The 20,967-nt window shown below is 40.9% G+C and overlaps 1 protein-coding gene across 1 annotated transcript in view; it reads right to left on the bottom strand.

Moving 5' to 3' along the window:
- rxfp1 (relaxin family peptide receptor 1) overlaps positions 1–20,967 on the bottom strand; it is a gene marked incomplete at both ends in the record, with an annotated part of 108,736 nt that overhangs the window by 42,014 nt on the left and 45,755 nt on the right. The window contains 3 exons of the mRNA XM_080746718.1: positions 2,156–2,227; positions 11,404–11,509; positions 15,802–15,885. Of these exons, the coding sequence (XP_080602844.1) occupies positions 2,156–2,227; positions 11,404–11,509; positions 15,802–15,885 (262 nt within the window). The remainder of the gene's footprint in view (positions 1–2,155; positions 2,228–11,403; positions 11,510–15,801; positions 15,886–20,967) is intronic.

Here is a 20,967-nt window from a genome sequence, read left to right as displayed (position 1 = left end):
TTTCCATGGCCATCTCTGAACTTTTTACTACTTTCTTACCTTCTTCACTTTCAAACTTTTCCTAAGTGATGGCTTTGAACTTTTCAAAGCACTAGAGACAATTAGAGAAGAATTGTCATATTGACATCATCCACATTATTCATTTGCTTAAAAAACCCAGGCTCTTTATTAGAGTGTTAATGTCAAATGGCATTTGAGAAACGCAGCTCAAGTTAAAATCAGATCATTCATTGGCTTGGAAGACATTTTTTGGTATGGTTCTCTGCAATGGCGTTTCTGGGTGTACTGGCAACAGTGGCCAAGGGTCCTTGAGCGGGTATTAACCCTTACAGTGCCTATCCCGAACAAGTTCGGCTTTATTTCAATCCAATCCAATATTTTATTTGCTATTTTACTTACCCCGAGCTGCTTGGAGCAACGTGGGTGGTCCTTGCTCGTCCAGCGCTAGCCAACGAGAGACGCTAGATGGTCCGACGATTTATTCCATTGAAAATGGTTTAAAATAAAGTTTAGAGCCCCCCAAAAAAACCTCAATATATACTGTCGGCGGCGCGACGTATGCCAGGGTGCCTATCCCGAACTAGTTCGGGATATTTAATAAAATTAATTATTTAATCGGAGGCCTCAACGAAGCCCCGGTCTAAATTTCCATCCATGGCCGGGACTTAGACTCGGCCATCCACGGGCCGTAGCCGCGCCGCCCACTCCAATGATAAATCACATCTTTAGACAGGATTTTCTCCGGATTGTGTTCCCAGACCCAAAGAAAAAGTTTTTTGCGACTGAAATAGCTTTAGATCGGGCTTCTAAATGGGTTAGCATTTTGGCTACATGTCAGCTAGCTTCCTCCTATCGTCACCCATAGCATTGGCTGGAGTGAAATCCCAAGGCACTTGGGACAGTGTCGACGAAAGCTAGAGCGAAGGTCTATGGAGAAATTTCTGGCACTCTAGCGCCCCTTGTGGCCGGCGGCACTGTATGAGTTAAGAGGATATTAAGAAAATTGCTTTATATCATAAAAACCTGTTTAACAACTTTAAACCTATTTTATACATTAGCATACAACAATGGACAGCAGGCATTTTGATGAGTGTGCCTATTGTGAATATGAACAGTGTGGAATCTGTGGATAATCCAATATCATGATGAGTGACTTGCAATTATATTCCTTATATAAAACCTGGAAACAAGTCAGCCACTGTATACTGGCTGTATAGTATTTTTATTTTTTAAATAGAAGATTTGAAGGGGACATGGACATTGGACAAGTCTTGCCACGGACACATTGATGACCCCTGGCATTGGTTTAAAGATGGTGACGTGAAAGTTCAGAGGGCTCTATTTTCATCCATGCCTTATCCCTAAACGTTTTTGCCAAACTATTTTCAAAAATATTTTTGAATATTTCAAATAGCTGATCTAGAAGCTCACAACGTGCCGATGTACATCGGCTATTTGAAGTATTTTAAATGTTTTAAAAAATAGTAAAACAAAGGCAAATAAGTTCATATCGATAAGGGGTAAGGCATGTATAGCTGAGAATCTCAACAAAAGACACCGGTGTCTACATGACAAGAAACTAGACACTGGTGTGTACATTATTGACAAGAAAGACAGAGGAGAAAGTGGTACTGTCAGCTGGGGAAATAAGGCCACTGTGGCCTCAGGGCATGCCATTTTTTTGGAGGGGCACAAGGCCAAACTGAGGGGCAATGACGGCCATGGCCTTAATGGCCTACCTGAAATACCTGCCCTGGCTCACACACACACACACACACACACACACACACACACACACACACACACACACACACACACACACACACACACAGAAATGTTGTGCATTTAAGTTGAACAAGTGGATCCCAGACAAGCACATACTGTACAGAAACAATGTTAAATAAAACATGTTATGTGGCCAAGATGAATAGAAATGTGGATAAGTCAGAAGAGCAACAGTGCATTCCTCAGCACATTAAACATTTGAGCTTTGTAGCTTTCTTACATTCTTGTGTCACATGAAAGCAGTTGGTTATTAATTTATTCGTGCTGTGGACTGTTTGTGTAATTGTGTAATTGTTCCAGGGAGATGGCACGGCTGGCACGCTCACACAGGACATGATAACATAACCTTGCATAATGCATGAGTACTCACAGCTTCCGCAGGCTCTGGTACTTATAGAAGATATCTGCATTGAGATTCCTCAGCCTGTTCCTTTGTAGAGACCTGCACAACAAAGGAAATTCATTCATTCATTCATAAATTCAACCTTTGTTTCAACCTTGGGATCACACTAGAATAAGAATGCATATTGTCGCATCTCCATATTTAAACATATGTTGGTTTTTTTTTGATAATAAATAATGAATGCCCTACTTCTTCGTACAACATAAAGTAGCGGAAATATCCGATCTACATGCTAACAATCTGCTATTTTCACTATTAATTTAACAGACTTATTAAAAGTAAAAGTTGAAGTGGTTGAGTGTCTGTGGGGTTTATGCATTTTATTAACCGGAGCTTGTGAATAAATAATAACTACAATGGATCCATTGGAACACAGGTTCTTCTTTTTGGACATAGGCCTACAAGGTTTCCACCTGACAGTGACGATATGGATGTTTACATTGGGTCCATGTTCAATATGACTGTAGGTAGGTGTGCTCGGAGGACACTTTGTATGAGATGACTTCAAAAGTCAAATAAGAGACCCGAAATCGAATTCCAGGCGTTGTTACATGTATAAATAAATACATAGAATCCTATATAACAAACAAAGTAGCTCGAGACACAAACACAGACAGACTGATACAGTATAAAGGGGTCTTCTAGATGGAGGGCTCTGTCTCCTACCTCCGTTATGGAGGGTGAACCAACCTTCCAGAACCTGAAACCTTCCAGAACCCAAGTTCTGTGACTGTGTTTTCCATTTATAACCAGAAGCACCTCTGAAAGGGGGAAAGAAACCCAAAGAAGCAAAAACGGCAGAACTGCAAGATCACGACGCGTTACAACGCGACGTGCTGTGAGCTGTAAATCTGCTATTTTCGCATTCAACATTTTGAAAGTATAACTACTTAATACCAAATTGAAATCTGAAATGAAACCAAGCTGAAACCAACAAATCCAGAAATTGAAATAGGTTTCCCGGCACGGCACAATTCTTACAGTCGAAAAGATACATTAGAGGGCCATGCTGTTAAAACAATACAAGGTCTAATAACGGTGTGGCTTCCCTGTCCATGTCAGTCTTGCCTCCTGTAAATATGTTTGAACAGTTAAGTGGACGGACACACAAACAATGATCTACAGTGTATAGACCCTTCTAGGAGCCAGACGGCAGCGCTGTAAAAATATATATACTCATCCCAAGATCAGGCTTGTGCTAAACAGATATATGCGGCCAAAACAGCTTAATTAGTTAGCCATAAATGGTCTTATGCATGTCTTGAAAAAGAGAGCCGACTCCAACGATTATCATTTATAAACAACAAATTGATTTCCAAGGTACTGTGGTTATTTCTTCAGATTAAAGAAATGATCAAAGGTATTAAACGATAACTCATGCCAAACTACTATTTAATAAACGTACAAATGATCAACAGAACATGGTATTCTGGTATTACTCATAAACCGAATTATTGGCTCCCACATCCGCCCCCTTTAAGCCTAAAGACACTTACTAATTAACAAAATATAAGGGAGCAAAGAAAGCAAAAATGTTTATCGAGTCAAAAATCACTTACTGTATCAATCATACATACATACATACAGTACATGACAGACAGACCGACATACAGACCCTCTAATACAGTGGTTTTCAACCTTTTTCATATCAAGGTTCAGTATTTATTCAACATTTGAGCCATAGACCACCATTTGATGGCATTTAGCTTCTCAGACCTAAACTGTCGAATATTTTGTTGTCGTTGGATATGATTTTGTCCACAATTCCATGCCGTATTGATGTTGGTACCAATAGGAGAGATAACAGGAAAACGATCAAAATAACAATTCTTCTACATTCTCTAACTGTGTCTAATTTAACTCTTGAGAGGTAAAATGAAATCAAATGGTTTCATTTGGTTTCATTTTACACTCTATAATAAAGATCTATAATAAGGGTGCATTTGGTTACCAACTCTCCATCATTTAGCTGGGACCAACTGGAACCCCCTCAGGGACCGCTGCTGAAAGTGAGTGCACTCTAGTGTACGTTTGAACAAAATGTTTGTTTCTACAAATGAACATTTCAACAGACATTTACAAATCATGAAATGGTTCTAACAAAGAATGTTGAAATTGTTAATAAACAAATGACTATTTATTTTCTAATCATAAAACAAAATGACGGATCTAACATGTTTTCTGGTATCACACAAATCTCAATGACCAAATAATACTGGCACCCACACAAAAGATGATAACTCCTCTCGCCTTGGCGTACAGGTATACCCAGCATGTACTGTACATTCTGCATCACCAAAGCGTTTCGAAGAACTTCTTCAGCTTGGCGACCGATGGACGTTTGTGCTTTGCCACCTTCTCGCTCTGTCTGGGGTCCTCCTGTTCAAAGATCCTCTTGAGCTTGAGGACTGACAGAGACTTCGTGTCCGTGACAGCAGCCACCTGCCTGGAGCCATACGTAGGTTTCTGTGGGGCCCGTGGAACGTCCATTATTCTCTCCTTGGGATCCTTCTGTTCAAAGATCTTCTTGAGCTTCTGGACTGACGGGTATTTGTGCTTCTTCGCAGGCTCTCTGGGATCCACTTGTTCAAAGATCTTCTTGGGCTTGGGGACTTGGGGATTTCGTGGCTCCACGACAACAGGCTTCACAGTGATGGCCTTCTCCTGGCACACGGCGAGCTTCGCCGCCTTTTCGCTCTCTCTGGGAACCTCCTGTTCAATCTTCTTGATCTTGGGGACTGACTGGTATTTGAGTTTTGCCACCTTCTCCCGCTCTCTGGGATCCTCCTGTTCAAAGATCGTCTTGAGCTTGCAGACCGCTTGATATTTGAGCTTTGGCACCCTCTCTCTCTTTCTGGGATCCCCCTGATCGAAGATCCTCTTGAGCTTGAGGACTGACTGATATTGTGGCTCCATGACGGCAGGCTTCACATAGATCGCCTTCTCCTGGCACGCGGGCTGTCTGGAGTCGCGGCTAGGTTTCTGTTCATGGGCTGATGGAACTCCTATTGTCTTCTTGAGTTCCACAAGATTCTTTACCGTCTCCATCAACAACGAAATCTCACGCTCATCTAAATTGTCTGCCCAGGACTTCAGTCTCTTCATCTCTTCCAGTATCTTCTCTTCCTTCAGCTTATTCTCCCACAGCTCCCATGTCTCATTGGCTCTGGCGTGCTCAGCAGTCATCATGTAGTCGTTGAACGTTTCCATTGTTTTATCTATTAGTTTTGTCTTATCAACTTGTTCTTACGTCGTTTGTCTCTGTTGTTTATAGATGCAAATATTATAACTACCTACCTATATTATACCTAACTATATTATACCTACCTAAATATTATACCTATCTATTTGATATTTGTATATTGATTCGTTTTTCATATGGCATGATGTGAGGTGTGGAGGCTGCTATATACAGAATCGTGACGTACCATTACCTCACCAGAGTTACGTATTTCCATGGTGATCCCTTTAGACTAGAGGGATCATTGCTGATGATGATAACACTCACATGACGTGGCTTTGTATGTATAACCTTGTCTTTTTCCAAGGGTTTTCCCATGGTATCAAATACTGATGTTGCAAGTCTTCCAAGGGTTTTTCCATGGTGTAGTTATGACAGTTATGTTCAGTGTCTTGCCAAGGACACTTCGACATGTGGACAGGAGGAGCCGGGATGCGATCCACCGACCCACAGACCATTGGGCGACCTGTTCTACCTCCTGAGCCACAGACACCCCTGCAGATATATCTGAGGCAATCTACCTGAGGGGAGGTAATCCAAATTACTAGACCAGCATGAGTGATGTATTCCAGTTTGTTGGCTAAGGAAGTAAATCCCTGAATTTAATATTTTTCACATTGTTGTTAATAATTTTTATGGCAGGGTTCTGTAGGAGGTGAGCCATATAAGAGGGTCTGTGTGTTTTGTCCGCTGCTAATCGCTAAACGCTGTGATTAGCAAGCCTGTAGCGATTACCTCCTGGCACTTTTCCTCACTCTAAAATTCTATTTTGTAAGTCAATGGGGGTCATATCGGACCCCGATAAGTCTGTCAGCAGTTCGTTAAGTTTAAGATTGACTCGAAAAGGTAATATTCCTTTCAAATTTTTGGTCAGAGGAAAACAGACTCCATTGTGCCATTTGATGTCGAGACCGAAATTGTAATTATACCTTCATAATAGCAGGTCTTGAACTTGGAATAGGATATCTCAAGACAAAATGCCACGGGAGTGTTTCAGATGACAAAGGCACGAAGAACGTTTGCTGAGGTCTGGCCCCAAGAAAAGCTCCATGAAATGTCCTTTTCTTTGTAATATATTATCCTACAATCACAGCTAATCATTCCTTTACAGAAGAAATGGGTCGCGGGTGAGTTGGAGAATTCTAATTGCGACCGTAGGGTAGCGTAACTCTGTCTGTATGTCACGCCTGACACTGTGGTTCAATGGGTTTGTCTGTGGTTCCATGGGTTTGTCGCTCTGACATCATGCTCTGATGTCACTGTGATGTCAGGAGAACCACTCTTAACAGAATGGGTTTGCCGCTCTGACAGCACACTCTGGCTTGATGTCCCTTTTATGCCCATATATGGAGATCGCTGATGTCATCACGAGTCACACAAATTAAATACGTCCTTGTCCGCTTTATGCCCATATATGGAGATCCCTGTCCCGATGTCATCAATATTAACTCTTTTAGTGCTAAAACCGAACAATTTCGGTTCTTTTTTTCAATCCAATACAATATTTGTTTTGCTATTTTACTTACCCTGAGCTGCTTGTAGAGATGTGGGTGGTAATTAGGTTTATTCCATTGAAAATGGTTTAGAATAAAGTTTAGAGCCCCCCAAAAAAGCACGTAATCTGGTAACGCCGCCGCATCGCGCCGCCTAATCCAATACATTCTCACATCTTTAGAGACCTTTTTCTCTGAACTGTGTTCCTATGGCAGCGAAAAAGTTTTTTTTTTGCGGCTAAATAGCCTCAAATCGGGCTTCTAAAAAAAAAAAAAGCTGATAGCTGTTAGCTCTCTTCATCCGGTTCATGTTCATAACACTGTTCACAGTGAAATCCCAATCCACTTCTGCCTGGGTACCTGTATGTTATAGCGAAGGCCTATGGGTAAATGTCTGGCACTTTAGCAGCCTCTTGTGGTCCTTGGCAGTCATCGTGTTAAGCGCATATCTGGGAATGCCCAATTGCCCATATTTGGTAATGCCCATATATGGGCATGTTCTGACATCACATTGTTGACTATCATGCAGCGTCTCCATATACTGTATGGGTAACTGGTCCCATTCACTGGCCAGATGGCCAAGAATTTGCATGAATCTGACTTTAGACTTTGAGATTGTGTACTTATTTCAAGGCACTGGTCTACAACGGTTTGGTTTTAACCGGGTTTCGGACCCATAAATGCAGCAATGTGATGGGCCTGTGGTCAGGCAGGGGCAAGGCTTGTTTTTTTGGGCCAATCTAAGCTCTCAACACATGTACAAAATGTCCTTAGTATGTGCACGACTTACTGCTAGGTGGTGCATGCCTCAACATTTCTTTACATTATATTTCAAAATCATACGCCTAAAGGGTGCACAAAAGTGAAAAATGAGTGTCCCTTCTTCGAAAACATCTTACTTAAATACAAAATATTCTGCGTTCCCTCAGCAAAGGATTGTTTTAAGACAAGGCTGATACACAGTGCACACCTCAAAGGTTGGTGACAGGTGAGCAGGACAAAAATGCATAGGCCTATTAAGAAAAGGATCCTTTTCTTTGATTTTATTATCAGAGATCCCCTTTTTGAAACTCAGCAAAAGTTAAAACTTAAACAACAAAAGAAATTTGTCAGTTTTTCAATATGATTTTGCATCACTATTTATACCATCTGCACAGTGGTGAAAGTGGTTTGAAATTCTTGCCGGCCGCGCGGCCGAAAAAAATTTGGGAGGCTCTAATCCCCCAAAACCCCTGAAATGCATAGAAAACTGGGAGGCCCACCTGCTGCCCTTCTATAATAAGCCTCTTCATATTGTTCATTGTTCCATACAGAAGGGTAAGCATATATATATATATATATTATTATTATATTTATTATATTATTATATATATTATTATTAATATTATTATAACCAGTTATCTAAAGTAACTAAGTAGACCTACATTTACTAGAGTACTGTATTTAAGTACAGGTTTTAAGTATAGCCTAGCCTACTTTACTGGAGTATTTCCAATACTTTTAATTATACTCCACTACATCTCACATTTCCAGATGCAGAATTGAATCATTTTGGTCTATTCTGCATTTATTGCCGCATGCAGGCACAGACACGAGTCCTCCTAGAGATGGGATTTATGGCTCTTTGAAGTGAGCCGGATCTCTGGGATCCGTTCCTTTCAAAGAGCCGTTCAAAAGATAGGCCTACATTTTGATACTTCTACTACTCAAGTACATTAACATTCCAAACTTCTACTTCAGTGTTGATATTTCTAAAGAAATTGAGTAATTTTCCCACCACTGTTCATTAGAAAGGAACGGCTCCCTACTGTGAACCGAATCATATCGTTCATTTCAAAGAGCCGTTCAAAAGACTCGATTCGTTCGCGAACGTCCCACCCACTCGCTCCGTGTCAAACACACACTGAAACGCAAACAGACTGGATCACACTGACCTACACAAACCCACGGGAATAATTTAGAAGCACTTTATCAGAAAATATAGTCTAACTAGTAACACTTGTGTAGGCCTACTGTATGTTAATCTGACTTTAGTATAGGCTATTGTTTTCTTCCTGGACGTGCGTTTGTGGCTGGTTATTTAACATGGGATTTTGACAGCTGGCTTCTCCTCTTCTTAACGGAACTCCGTTCCGGCCCCGAATGTTTTAACGGAACGGGGGTTCCGGCCGTTCCGGCTCACTTTCACCACTGCATCTGCACTATTAAGGAGAGTCAAACAACTGAACTGATAAGCATTACGTGGACCAATAATAGACAGTCATAGACTACTTATTTGCACTTTTGTCTTACTTATGTAAGTTTCTTCAATTTCTTACAGTTTCTTTCTTTGTTTCTCACAAAAGGTCCTAGCAGACTTCAAGGTTGCTCTGAAGAGGCTATTCAGTCTGTCAGTTAATCCCAAACATTCTCTCTGGCTTTATCAATGATTATGACAGATGTGACAATAATTCCTTGGCTGTTTATCCAGGCCTGGATATAGAAGACTGACAGACGCTAATGCTCTTTCACGTAAAATAAACTCTAATCTTCTCATTCCATTGTGTGTTATGAATGGATCCTGTGAACGCCCCTCAGGTCCTGACATTCATCTTTGTGAGAAGAGGGCTGATTCATTCTCACTCCTGCTGTCTGGAACAACACACGCCTGCTGTGTATGCTTGTCTGTATACTGTGTGTATGCGCGCGCATGTGTATCAGTGGTGGAAAAAGTACTCAAATGTTTTTACTTATGTAAAAGTCGCAATACCACAATATAAAAAAATACTCTGTTACAAGTAGGGATGGGTATCGTTCACCTTTGAATCGATACGATACCTTTTTCGATACCTGGGAATCGATACGATACTCTTTCGATACCATTTTCGATACTTTTTAAGTTTAACTGCTCTACCGCTGCTGCGGTAGAGCAGAGGTGATGATGATGTGGAGAGTATAGACGTTGGATAATCATCATAATAATAAACATTATAGGGTATTGTCGGCTATTTTCCACAGTACGAGTGTAGCCTACTAAAGCAGTCACTAAACTCTCAGTAGCCCAACTGTTACAAATGCGACTGGCCAGGGGTACGTTCCAGAGTATCGAAACAAGGTATCGTTCGTTTTTACGTGAACCGATACCGATAGTATCGACGTCATGTCGTGATGTCATGCAATCGATACCATTAAAAGTATCGCAGACGATACCCATCCCTAATTACAAGTAAAAGGCCTGTGTTCAAAATGTCACTTGAGTAAAAGCACACAAGTATTGCCCTCAAAATATACTTCCAGTACTTTCTTTCCTTCATTTCAGATCCTATTGTATTTAATACACAACTATTTATCTTAAAACATTAGTCTTTTTGCAGATATGAATTAGCCTATAATAAAACATACATAAACCATACTTTTACCAGTAGGAAATTCAAGTACTTTTTCCACCACTGACGGAAATACTAGCAAGCAGCCACCTTGTCCTCTCTCTCTCTCTTTAAATAGGATAGAGTGAGCTTGCTTCGATACAGAGCCGTCAGGACCTGGACCAATAAGTGACGTCTCGATTGGGGCCAGAAGTCAAACCATGACTGGTCAGATCTGGCCTAGAATATCACTTTATTTCAACCAACATAAATCCTGCCCACGAAAACGGACGTGCTGGATTAATCAGAGAGGGTCTGATCGAGGACAGATAAATATCATAGCTAGTCAGATATGTCCCAGAATATACCCTTACATGCTCATATTTCAACTAACATTACAAACAATAACAATAATCCTATAGTCCATATGACATCAAGATCATCCCCATATGGGCTGTGATCTGGCCTAGTTCTGAACTTCACTTGAGAGGAGGACGTTATCATAACATCGTCATGACGTCATTTGGCTTGCAGGGAGAGAGAGAGAGGAGTTCACCTGCGAACATTCGCTAAATTTGAAACAAGAGCGAATAAATAACAGATGCTTTTTCGCTTTTTTGAAATTCGAAGTCAGCGTGGAAGCTTTATACGTTTATTTTTTAACTTTCTTTAAACGAATTATTCGCAAATTCACCCCCGTTGTGTAAAGACCTTTAAAGTACCAAAATTAAAAGTACAAAACGTTTGAAAATAGCAGATCTACAGTACGCGTCGTGAGCTTGTAGATCCTATGTAGCCTAGCCTATGTATAAAATAGGGCTGAAGTGGTTATGTATGTTTTATAGTATAATCATTTATGTCTTCAAAGTAACTCAAGTTTTCAAATAATTGTATTGGAGTAAAAGTACAATATTTGCCTCAGAGATGTAGTGGAATAGAAGTAAAAGTATTGAAAATTGTAAGTACAGTACAGTACAGTACAGTAAAAGTACTTTGTTACTTTACACGATTGGTATGTGTGTGTGTGTGTGTGTGTGTGTGTGTGTGTGTGTGTGTGTGTGTGTGTGTGTGTGTGTGTGTGTGTGTGTGTGTGTGTGTGCGTGCGTGCGTGTGCGTGCGTGCGTGCGTGTCTCTCACATCATGGTTACATTCACAGCCACCACAGGGATCTCCTGAAGCTTAGCTCCGTCACAGTCCAGCTCCAGGTCTCTGCATTGACACAGCTCTGGAACCACACCCAGCACTGCAGAGAGACAGGAGGGGTTACCATGGAGAGCAGGGCAAGAGATGGATGGAGGGTCAAGACCAGTGCACACATACACAAAGTGGGGGCTTGAGCCCCTTCCCGTTTACCCGTCTGTAAAACGTGCCCTCTCCAGACCATGAAGTTTTCACTATGGTGAAAGAAACGCTAATGCCCTCTTTCCATGCCATACCTGATGGCAGTGTTCAAGAGAATTGCCTTGTCAAAACTCTCCTGAACTTGAATTGCCCTCTCTGTGTAGAAATCCATGCCGTTGTGGTTGTGGTGTGTGGTTGTCTATATCCTGACGGTTTATATTTAATGTATTGTGTAATGTATGCTGAAAGTATAGGACCTAGGCTACAGAGAAATACATATCATTTATGAACTACAGGAGGACACGTTTGGACTCCAGTTTGTATGAGCACACATTTTAACATCAACCCTGGCCATCAGCATCCAGTAGCTCCCAAGTATTGGACTGGGGCACTACAAAGTCAATGGGGGTCATATCGGACCCCGATGAGTCTGTCAGCAGTTCGTTAAGTTTAAGATTGACTCGAAAAGGTAATATTCATTTAAAAAACAGAGTCCATTGTGCCATTTGATGTAGAGACCGAAATTGTAATCAATCATACCTTGATAATATCAGGTCGAGTCATACCAAAGATGATTAACAATGGAACCCAATACATCCCTGCTTGGGGTTCAGCATCAAGGGTAGGATTAGGGGGGTAAGTCACTGTGACATACTAGTGTCATATCCAAGGGGTGAACTTATACATCAAGCTGCCTCACACTATAAGGAAACAGGATATGGGCTCCTGATTTATAGTCCATATGTCTCTGGAAACCTTGGTTCCCATGGCTACTTGCTTGCTTATGCTTACTATATTTACCCTTATATAAAGTGGGAAATACTGAGCGACAAAAACGGATTTAGTTGTTTAGTTTAGTTAAAATAATCTCCCCAAAGTCCAATTTATTAACATAGTGTGGTTGGCATCCACTATTGTTATCAGCTCAAGTTTAAGGAGTAACATTTAGCCAATGAGAAACCATCATTTTTGTGACATCACCTTTTTGCAACTTCCTGCGTCAGTGGCTCAGGGGTAGAGAAACAGTCATTAGAACACAGAGGGTTCCTGAAGGGTTCCCAGTTCGATCCCGGGCTCCCCCAGAGTTAGTGTCGAAGAGTCCTTGAGCAAGACACTGAAACCCTAGTTGCTCCCGATGAGCAGGATAGTTCCTTGCATGCTTTCCTCTGCCATCTGTGTATGAATGGGTGAATGTGATGCACAATCTTTGTAAAGCACCTTTGTATAAAGGCGCTATATACTGTAAATGCACCATTTACAATTAACCATTCCTCATTGGCTAAAATGTTTTTTTCTGCTTCCTCATTGGCTAAATGTTACGTACTGTATGACGTAATGTGGCGTATGCCCACAACTTTAAAAAGCAGTTTTTGTTGCTTCGTCATTGGTTAAACGTTACTCCGTAACCACCAGAGGATTGGTCGAGCTTCACATGACATTTTTGCTGTTTCCTCATTGGCTAAAAGTTACTCTAAAAAGTTTTTGCTGATTCCTCATTGGATAAAAGTTACTCTATAAAATAACCCGCTTTATAGAGTAACTTTTAGCAAATGAGGAAGCAGCAAAAACGGCAATCACACTTGACATTTCCCATAATTGCATTTTTCTATTTTTTGGGGGGTCTCATGATCGCTGCTATAATTATGCCCCAATATTTTGGCTTGCATAACTCTGATTATTTGCAGTAGCTATAGAGGACCCTGTGCTACCAGATGTAATTATGTCCCCAAATTTGAGCTTGCATGACAGAGCCAGAAACATGCATGATGTAATTTGTCGTCTATCGTTGCAACTCCTGAAACATCAAAGATTCTGTCTTTTCAATCCCCTTTATAAATGGTAATTGGAGCAGCTTTATAGAGCAGACATTCAAATAGTTTGAATACGTATAATTTAATGACCAGCAGCAATTATTTCCTACCATCAAACGAATGTCAATTTCCAAAGAAAAAGCACACCCGTGTGAACTGAGCGGTGGTGGTGGTGGTGGTGGTGGTGGGGGGGTGCCTGTGTGTGTGTGTGTGTGTGTGTGTGTGTGTGTGTGTGTGTGTGTGTGTGTGTGTGTGTGTGTGTGTGTGTGTTGCAGTTGATGCTCAGCAGGCTAGACTCAACAGCACCTCTCTGGTCACCCAGGGTACTCAGGCTACACCAGAGGCTACATACAGACAGACACACACACATACACACACGGCCACGCTATGGAGACGGTGTGACCACCGCTCAAAAAGGTGATTCCGCCACTGCATTTGAGGCAGAAAGATTGTCTCTCTTTTTCAGACTGCCAACTACTTTGATGTGACTCTCATAACTGGTCAGGCGCTACAGAAGAAAGATTAATCGGATGTAGTACATTGGAAAAGATTAAATGTTAAAAGAGCAAACCCACAATATCAGAGGGGACGAACATACAGGGAACATATTACTTTCCCCACCTATCAAAAGGTGTCCGTGTATGATGTGAGAATGATGTTTCCTAACATAATTCTGCCAGACAGAGACATTGTTTTGAAGTTCCAGTTCATAATTGCAGCTGTTGTTTGACAGTTAAAAAGACAAACAACGAATAATCAGGGTTGTTAGGGTTACTTTTAAAAAGGAATCCCCTACAGTTACAAGTTACTTGCAAAGAAAATGTAGTCAGTAACGTAATCTGATTATCACAATTTAAAAAGTAACTGCTAGTTACTTTCAGTTACTTTTGGATTACTTTTTAGCAAAACTCTATTTAATTAAATAAAACAAGTTTTACCATTGATAACTAGACAAGAATATTGAGCCTATGAAATTAGGAAAAGGACAACAGAATTTTACTTAAACAAAGTGGCAGTACTTTACGTTGATTCGACTTGATTATTTTATTGTTTGGCGTTATAACTTATGTGTAAAATTGATGAGGGCAAGGGGAGAATGTAATCCAGCATGTAACCCCCATCATTCAGATCCGTTACTGTAATCCAGATTACACATTTTAAAATGTAACCTGAGACTTTACAAGTTACCAGTTTTTTGTAATCTGATTACGTAATCCCGTTACATGTAATCCGTTACTTAACAACCCTGCGAATAATATATAATCACACAGGCCTACGAACAGTTCAGTTTAATGTAATATCTGCTACTGTAAGTATACAGTATGCCATTCAGTGAGATGTATTTTTTTAAATTATATAAACAACACAATAATAAAACATATTTCAAGGCAGAAAATGTCAATTGGGTGTCGGGCAGGTAAGATGTTGGATAGGGTGGCGCTCAGTGCTTTTTATGGGTCTAACCCATCAAAAAAGCATCTCATGCCCAAATTGTTGCTTTCAAATTGTTGCTTCTGTAATTTTGTTTTTCCCCTCTCTGCCATTTCAGCTTTGCCTTCTCTAATTTCAGTTTTTCCCCTCTCTGCCATTTAGCGTATACAAAAAGGATATTTTGTAAAGAGGCCACTAATGGCTGTGACACACTGAAAGCGTCACTAACACACACTGATGCGCGGCAAGACAAACTTAATCGATGTTCCAGAATAGAACCGTCAACAGGTTTTGACACGTCCAATTGAGGCCACCAGTGTGTGGCTGGCAGCCATTAAAATTAAATAGTGGATGAAAAAAGTCTATCTACAGTACACTATTCATGTGTAAAATTATTTAAGTACTTTGTCATATTTGCCCTGTGCAACTTTTGTTTAAAAAGCCTAAAAGCCAAACAGAATTAAAAATGTTATTCATATGTTCCAATGTTCAACGACAAAACTTTTAAAATCGTTTTCAATCATTGATAACAATAATTGATTACTTCATAATCGTGACAACCCTCAGCCAAACATATTTTATGACACCACTAATAGCTATGGAGAGCTTTCATGATGCCACAAATCCCTGCTCAACATCAAGCACTACTCAGTGCAGATACAGATACTTTTAGTGACTGTCAAACACAAAAGTCACTGCGTCTTATTCATTTACAATCTACTACGCATAGTATAGTCAAATTAATAGCAAAAAATAAACAGACATTCTTTGTGATTCAGATTCATTCAGATGTACAAATGTCACTTGACATCAGAGAGATTAAAGGTTATGACAAAACATCTGTTGAAATGTAATTCATTTCACCTCTGAAATGAATGTGTCAGATATGAAATCTCCAAGGAGACTTATGGCTCCTCAGTTTGAATTATTATTCCTCTTGTGATGTACTTACAGCATGCGTTAGATTTGGTCCCACGAGTGGAGCTGGGCATTCCAAAGTACTTGTCAAAGAGATGGGGCCATCCGTTGTTGTCTCCTGCAAAAGGGAAACAAGCCAGGACTGATTATTCTTCTGAGAAAAAATCTTTCTATTTACCACTGGAATTCAAGGTATAGGCATCATTTTCTGGTAGGCACGCAAAACAGCAACTAACTAACAAACCACCACTACCCACAACTGCCAACTACCACCCTTAACTAACAACCACTTACCACAACTACCTTTCCTAACAAACAACCCATAGCTAACCACCATAACTGACAACCACCCCCAAAACGAACAAACCATCACATATCACTAACCACCACATAATATCATCTCTGGTTGACAGGTGAAGGTGAACCTGGATCAACATGCTGCAATGCAGAAGATTGACGTCACATTCTTTCTCTCAAGGGAGTTACAGTAATACGTCTACTAGAGTCTCACCAGCGATACCAATCAGCTGGATGGAAATGGAAGGGGATCAATATCAAAGCTCCACAGACACGGGGGTGCAAGCACCCCAGAATGGATATTTAAACAAAATGCTAATTTGGCATAGCCTTTCGACTTGAAAGGCGGAATACGAATTTCCCAAGATACAGTTTATGTAACTTCAATAACTAAGATAAACGTGTTCCAAAACTGCTGCTGATCAAAGACCTGGTACGTGTATGTGTCTGTATGCTGACGAAAACATTATAAAAAAAAAACATGATGCGAGCTTTTGAGGGCTCCAAAGGTTTATATTCACCTGCAGCATCCACAGCCTTTATCTATATGAAATAGGCCTATTATTATTTTATTCTTTTTAATGTCGTTAAACAACAGCTTTTTTGTTATCATCGTTCATGACTAATTCATGTATTATAGTCTGATGTAGCCTGGTTAATAAACCAGACCGCACAACACCACGGTAGCGGTGGTGAACAAAGTGTGTGATAGAGGCTGGCACGGCCAGGCTAAGTCTAAAGGGCCACCATGCGACAATATGATTTTTTTATTTTTTATGTGCACACGTTGACGCAAGATGTCTCCATCCAAAAGATATCCATCCCGCACGTAATTTTAAATAGAAGCATTATTAAGTAATAAGTATTAATTATTTGCCTTGTTGCCTTGGTTGAGTGAAACTGGCATGCAACCAAGTATAACATTTGATATATTTGAGGCTGGAAAAAGTATCCAGATTCCTCATCGCCCATATCTTCCGAGCTTTAGCTTTGATGGTGCTCTCTGAATGTCGGTGTTGTTTGTTTACCCGCACTCCTCAGTGAACCAGGGGTTCGCGCATCGATGTACTGTAGACATATTGTTAATGTGTCCAAAGTGTGTATATTGTCCTTGAGGACAATAAAGCACATCTAGTCTAATCTAATCTCATTTGTCACAAATTGACCTGCATGTGTTTGTTTGTCTCAGCAAATGTGGCATTTATTAGATGTTCTTATCCATGGCATGGCAGGAACTCTAGTCATTTAAGGACAGTGTAAATAAATAGTCACTTAAGTAGTGGAAGTGGAAAGACATCACGTTATGCTTTGAAGAAACTAGAGGTTCGCGGCCCTTCGGGCCGCTCACATCTAGAGATCGCGCCTGCTTCGCAGGCGCTCACAGCTACGTTGCAGCAGTGATCCACCCACATCCATCCATCCACATCCATCCATCCATCCATCCATCCACACACACATCCATCCATCCATCCATCCACATCCATCCATCCATCCATCCATCCATCCACATCCATCCATCCACATCCATCCATCCATCCATCCATCCATCCATCCATCCACATCCATCCATCCATCCATCCATGCATCCATCCATCCACATATATGCATCCATCCACATCCATCCATCCATCCATCCATCCATCCATGCATCCATCCATGCATCCATCCATCCATCCACATCCATCCATCCATCCACATCCATCCATCCACATCCATCCATCCATCCATCCATCCATCCATCCACATCCATCCATCCATCCACATCCATCCATCCATCCACATCCATCCATCCACATCCATCCACCCATCCACATCCATCCATCCGTCCATCCACATCCATCCATCCATCCATCCATTCATCCATCCACATCCATCCATCCATCCATCCATCCATCCATCCATCCATCCATCCACCCATCCATCCATCCATCCACATCCATCCATCCACATCCATGCATCCATCCATCCATCCACATCCATCCATCCATCCATCCATGCATGCATGCATGCATGCATGCATCCGTCCATCCATCCATCCATCCATCCATCCATCCATCCACATCCATCCATCCATCCATCCATCCACTTACTGTACTGTACTTTACTGTACTCTACTGTACCTTACTGTACTGTACTTTACTGTACTCTACTGTACCTTACTGTACTGTACTTTAAAGTACTCTACTGTACCTTACTATACTGTACTTTAATGTACTCTACTGTACCTTACTATACCTTACTGTACTGTACTTTAATGTACTCTACTGTACTCTACTTTACCTTACTGTACTGTACTTTAATGTACTCTACTGTACTCTACTTTACTTTACTCTACTGTACCTTACTATACCTTACTGTACTGTACTTTAATGTACTCTACTGTACTCTACTTTACCTTACTGTACTGTACTTGAATGTACTCTACTGTACTCTACTTTACCTTACTGTACTGTACTTTAATGTACTCTACTGTACTCTACTTTACCTTACTGTACTTTGCTGTACTCTACTGTACTCTACTTTACCTTACTGTACTTTGCTGTACTCTACTGTACCTGACTGTACCGTATTGTACTGTACTTTGCTGTACTCTACTGTACCTGACTGTACCGTATTGTACTGTACTCTACTTTACCTTACTGTACTTTGCTTTACTCTACTGTACCTGACTGTACCGTATTGTACTGTACTTTGCTGTACTCTACTGTACCTTGCTGTACCGTATTGTACTGTACTTTGCTGTACTCTACTGTACCTTGCTGTACCGTATTGTACTGTACTTTGCTGTACTCTACTGTACTTTGCTGTACCGTATTGTACTGTACTATGCTGTACCTTGCTGTACTGTATCTTACTGTACTACCTTACTGTACTGTACTTTAATGTACTCTACTGTACCTTACTGTACTGTACTTTAATGTACTCTACTGTACCTTACTGTACTGTACTTTAATGTACTCTACTGTACCTTACTATACCTTACTGTACTTCAGTGGCGATGCGTGCCCCAAGGGACCGGACCTTCGGGGACGCACCGCCGCCGCCCCCCCCCCCCCCCCCCCCCCCCCCCCCCCCCCCCGCGCACATTGTATGCGCGGTGCGCATTGCATTGTATTCTTCTTTTTCTTTTACAAAACTGGTTAACAATGAACAGCAGACTGTGTACAAGGCAAGCACGCTAGCACTACACACATACTCCAAACCAAGACTTCCAAACCAATGCCAATATAAGGATTAAATAGATGTGCGCTGACAGAGCCACACAAGACACAACCAGCGCAACCAATCGAAACGTCCATTTAACATAGCGCGCTTTACAAAGCAAAACGCACTGTCCACCATCATGTAACAACACCAGTTATCAATGCAAAGAAAGACCACGTCAAGAAAGACCCACATTAAATAGACAAAAACAGGCCTAAGTGTATCAGTCTGTCTTTCAATGTTATATGAGATACATAACGTGGTTCCTGTGTAAATAAGCTGTAAAGTTTACTAGGATCTCCTTTTAGTTGACCAGTGATTTGTACTGTCATGAAACTGTACCTTTTCCAATTGCAAACTTCTAATACATTCTTCAATCAATCAATGGAAATTAAATGCACATTGTCATATCCAGCAATATAAATTAATTCAGTTTCTCTCACCAATGAAGTTGTTCACTTGAAGAAAAGAAAAACATCCTCCTGTCCGTTTGGGTGAATTTCTCAATGATGGGTTCATAAAGCTTATCATTCCTTTTAAGTTCTGTCCATCTTTTCATAAATCAGTCTTCTTGAAAAAGGCACTGATAATAATACATCCACAACGTTCACTCCAGTCCAGCTGCAGCCATGTCCCTTCTGTTTACTTTACAAGTTTCACGTGTTGTGCAGTGAGTGTGAAGCATGCTTGTTGTTCCACTCCAAGTCCCGGAAAAGCCGTGTTATGATTGGCCAGTAGTCACTCGACTCATTTTGATTGGTGGTTGAGTCGTGGGTCTTCCGTATACCCTTGACAACTGAAGACGACGCCCATTGACTACAGCTCGAAATATGATTGGTTGGTCAAACTGACATTCCACACCGAGGCTTGCATACGCTTGTATGTGACTGAAATGGCTGAGGGACTTCTGGAATACTTACGTATGAGGCTATTCTGCCCAGTGACTCAGTAGAAACAATCTCTGATTGGCTGTTATTTTCCCCAGCACAAAAACACTCCCAATGCACAGAACTCGGGGCAGAAACAACTACAATGAGTATGGCGAGCGAAACAGTGCAGTTTAACAGATTACCAACACAAACAATTTTAATTAATTTAAATAAAAAAATAAAAAATAAAAGTAATTAAAAAAGTTATTATTAAAAATATTTTTTCTTTCTTCTGAGGATCCCTGGGGCTTCTCTGAATACCTTGAAGGTCCTGAAAATTCGCCACTGCTGTACTTTAATGTACTCTACTGTACTCTACTTTACCTTACTGTACTGTACTTTAATGTACTCTACTGTACTCTACTTTACCTTACTGTACTTTGCTGTACTCTACTGTACTCTACTTTACCTTACTGTACTTTGCTGTACTCTACTGTACCTGACTGTACCGTATTGTATCTTACTTCTCTCTCTCTCTTCTTCTCTCTCTCTCCTCTCTCTCTCTCTCTAACCCCCCCCCCCTTCCCTCTTGAAACCCGATACTTTTGTGATGAGAATGACAAATTCACTCTACAGAGGATTGCGCAATAGGTATTGCGAAATAAGCATACAAAAACAAACTGTACGGTAAATATGCATTTTGAAAAGATGACACTAAGTGGATTACGTTCAGCATAGCATGCAGTATACATTTCTGTAATAATGGTGACTTCCAACATGACCGAATGTCGGGAACCGCCGAACAAAATCAGTCTTTGGCCGTCTTGAGT

Source organism: Nannobrachium achirus, assembly GCF_963921795.1.
Source record: "Nannobrachium achirus genome assembly, chromosome: 17".
Lineage (NCBI taxonomy): Eukaryota > Metazoa > Chordata > Actinopteri > Myctophiformes > Myctophidae > Nannobrachium > Nannobrachium achirus.
This window is presented reverse-complemented; position numbering and strand designations above follow the sequence as displayed.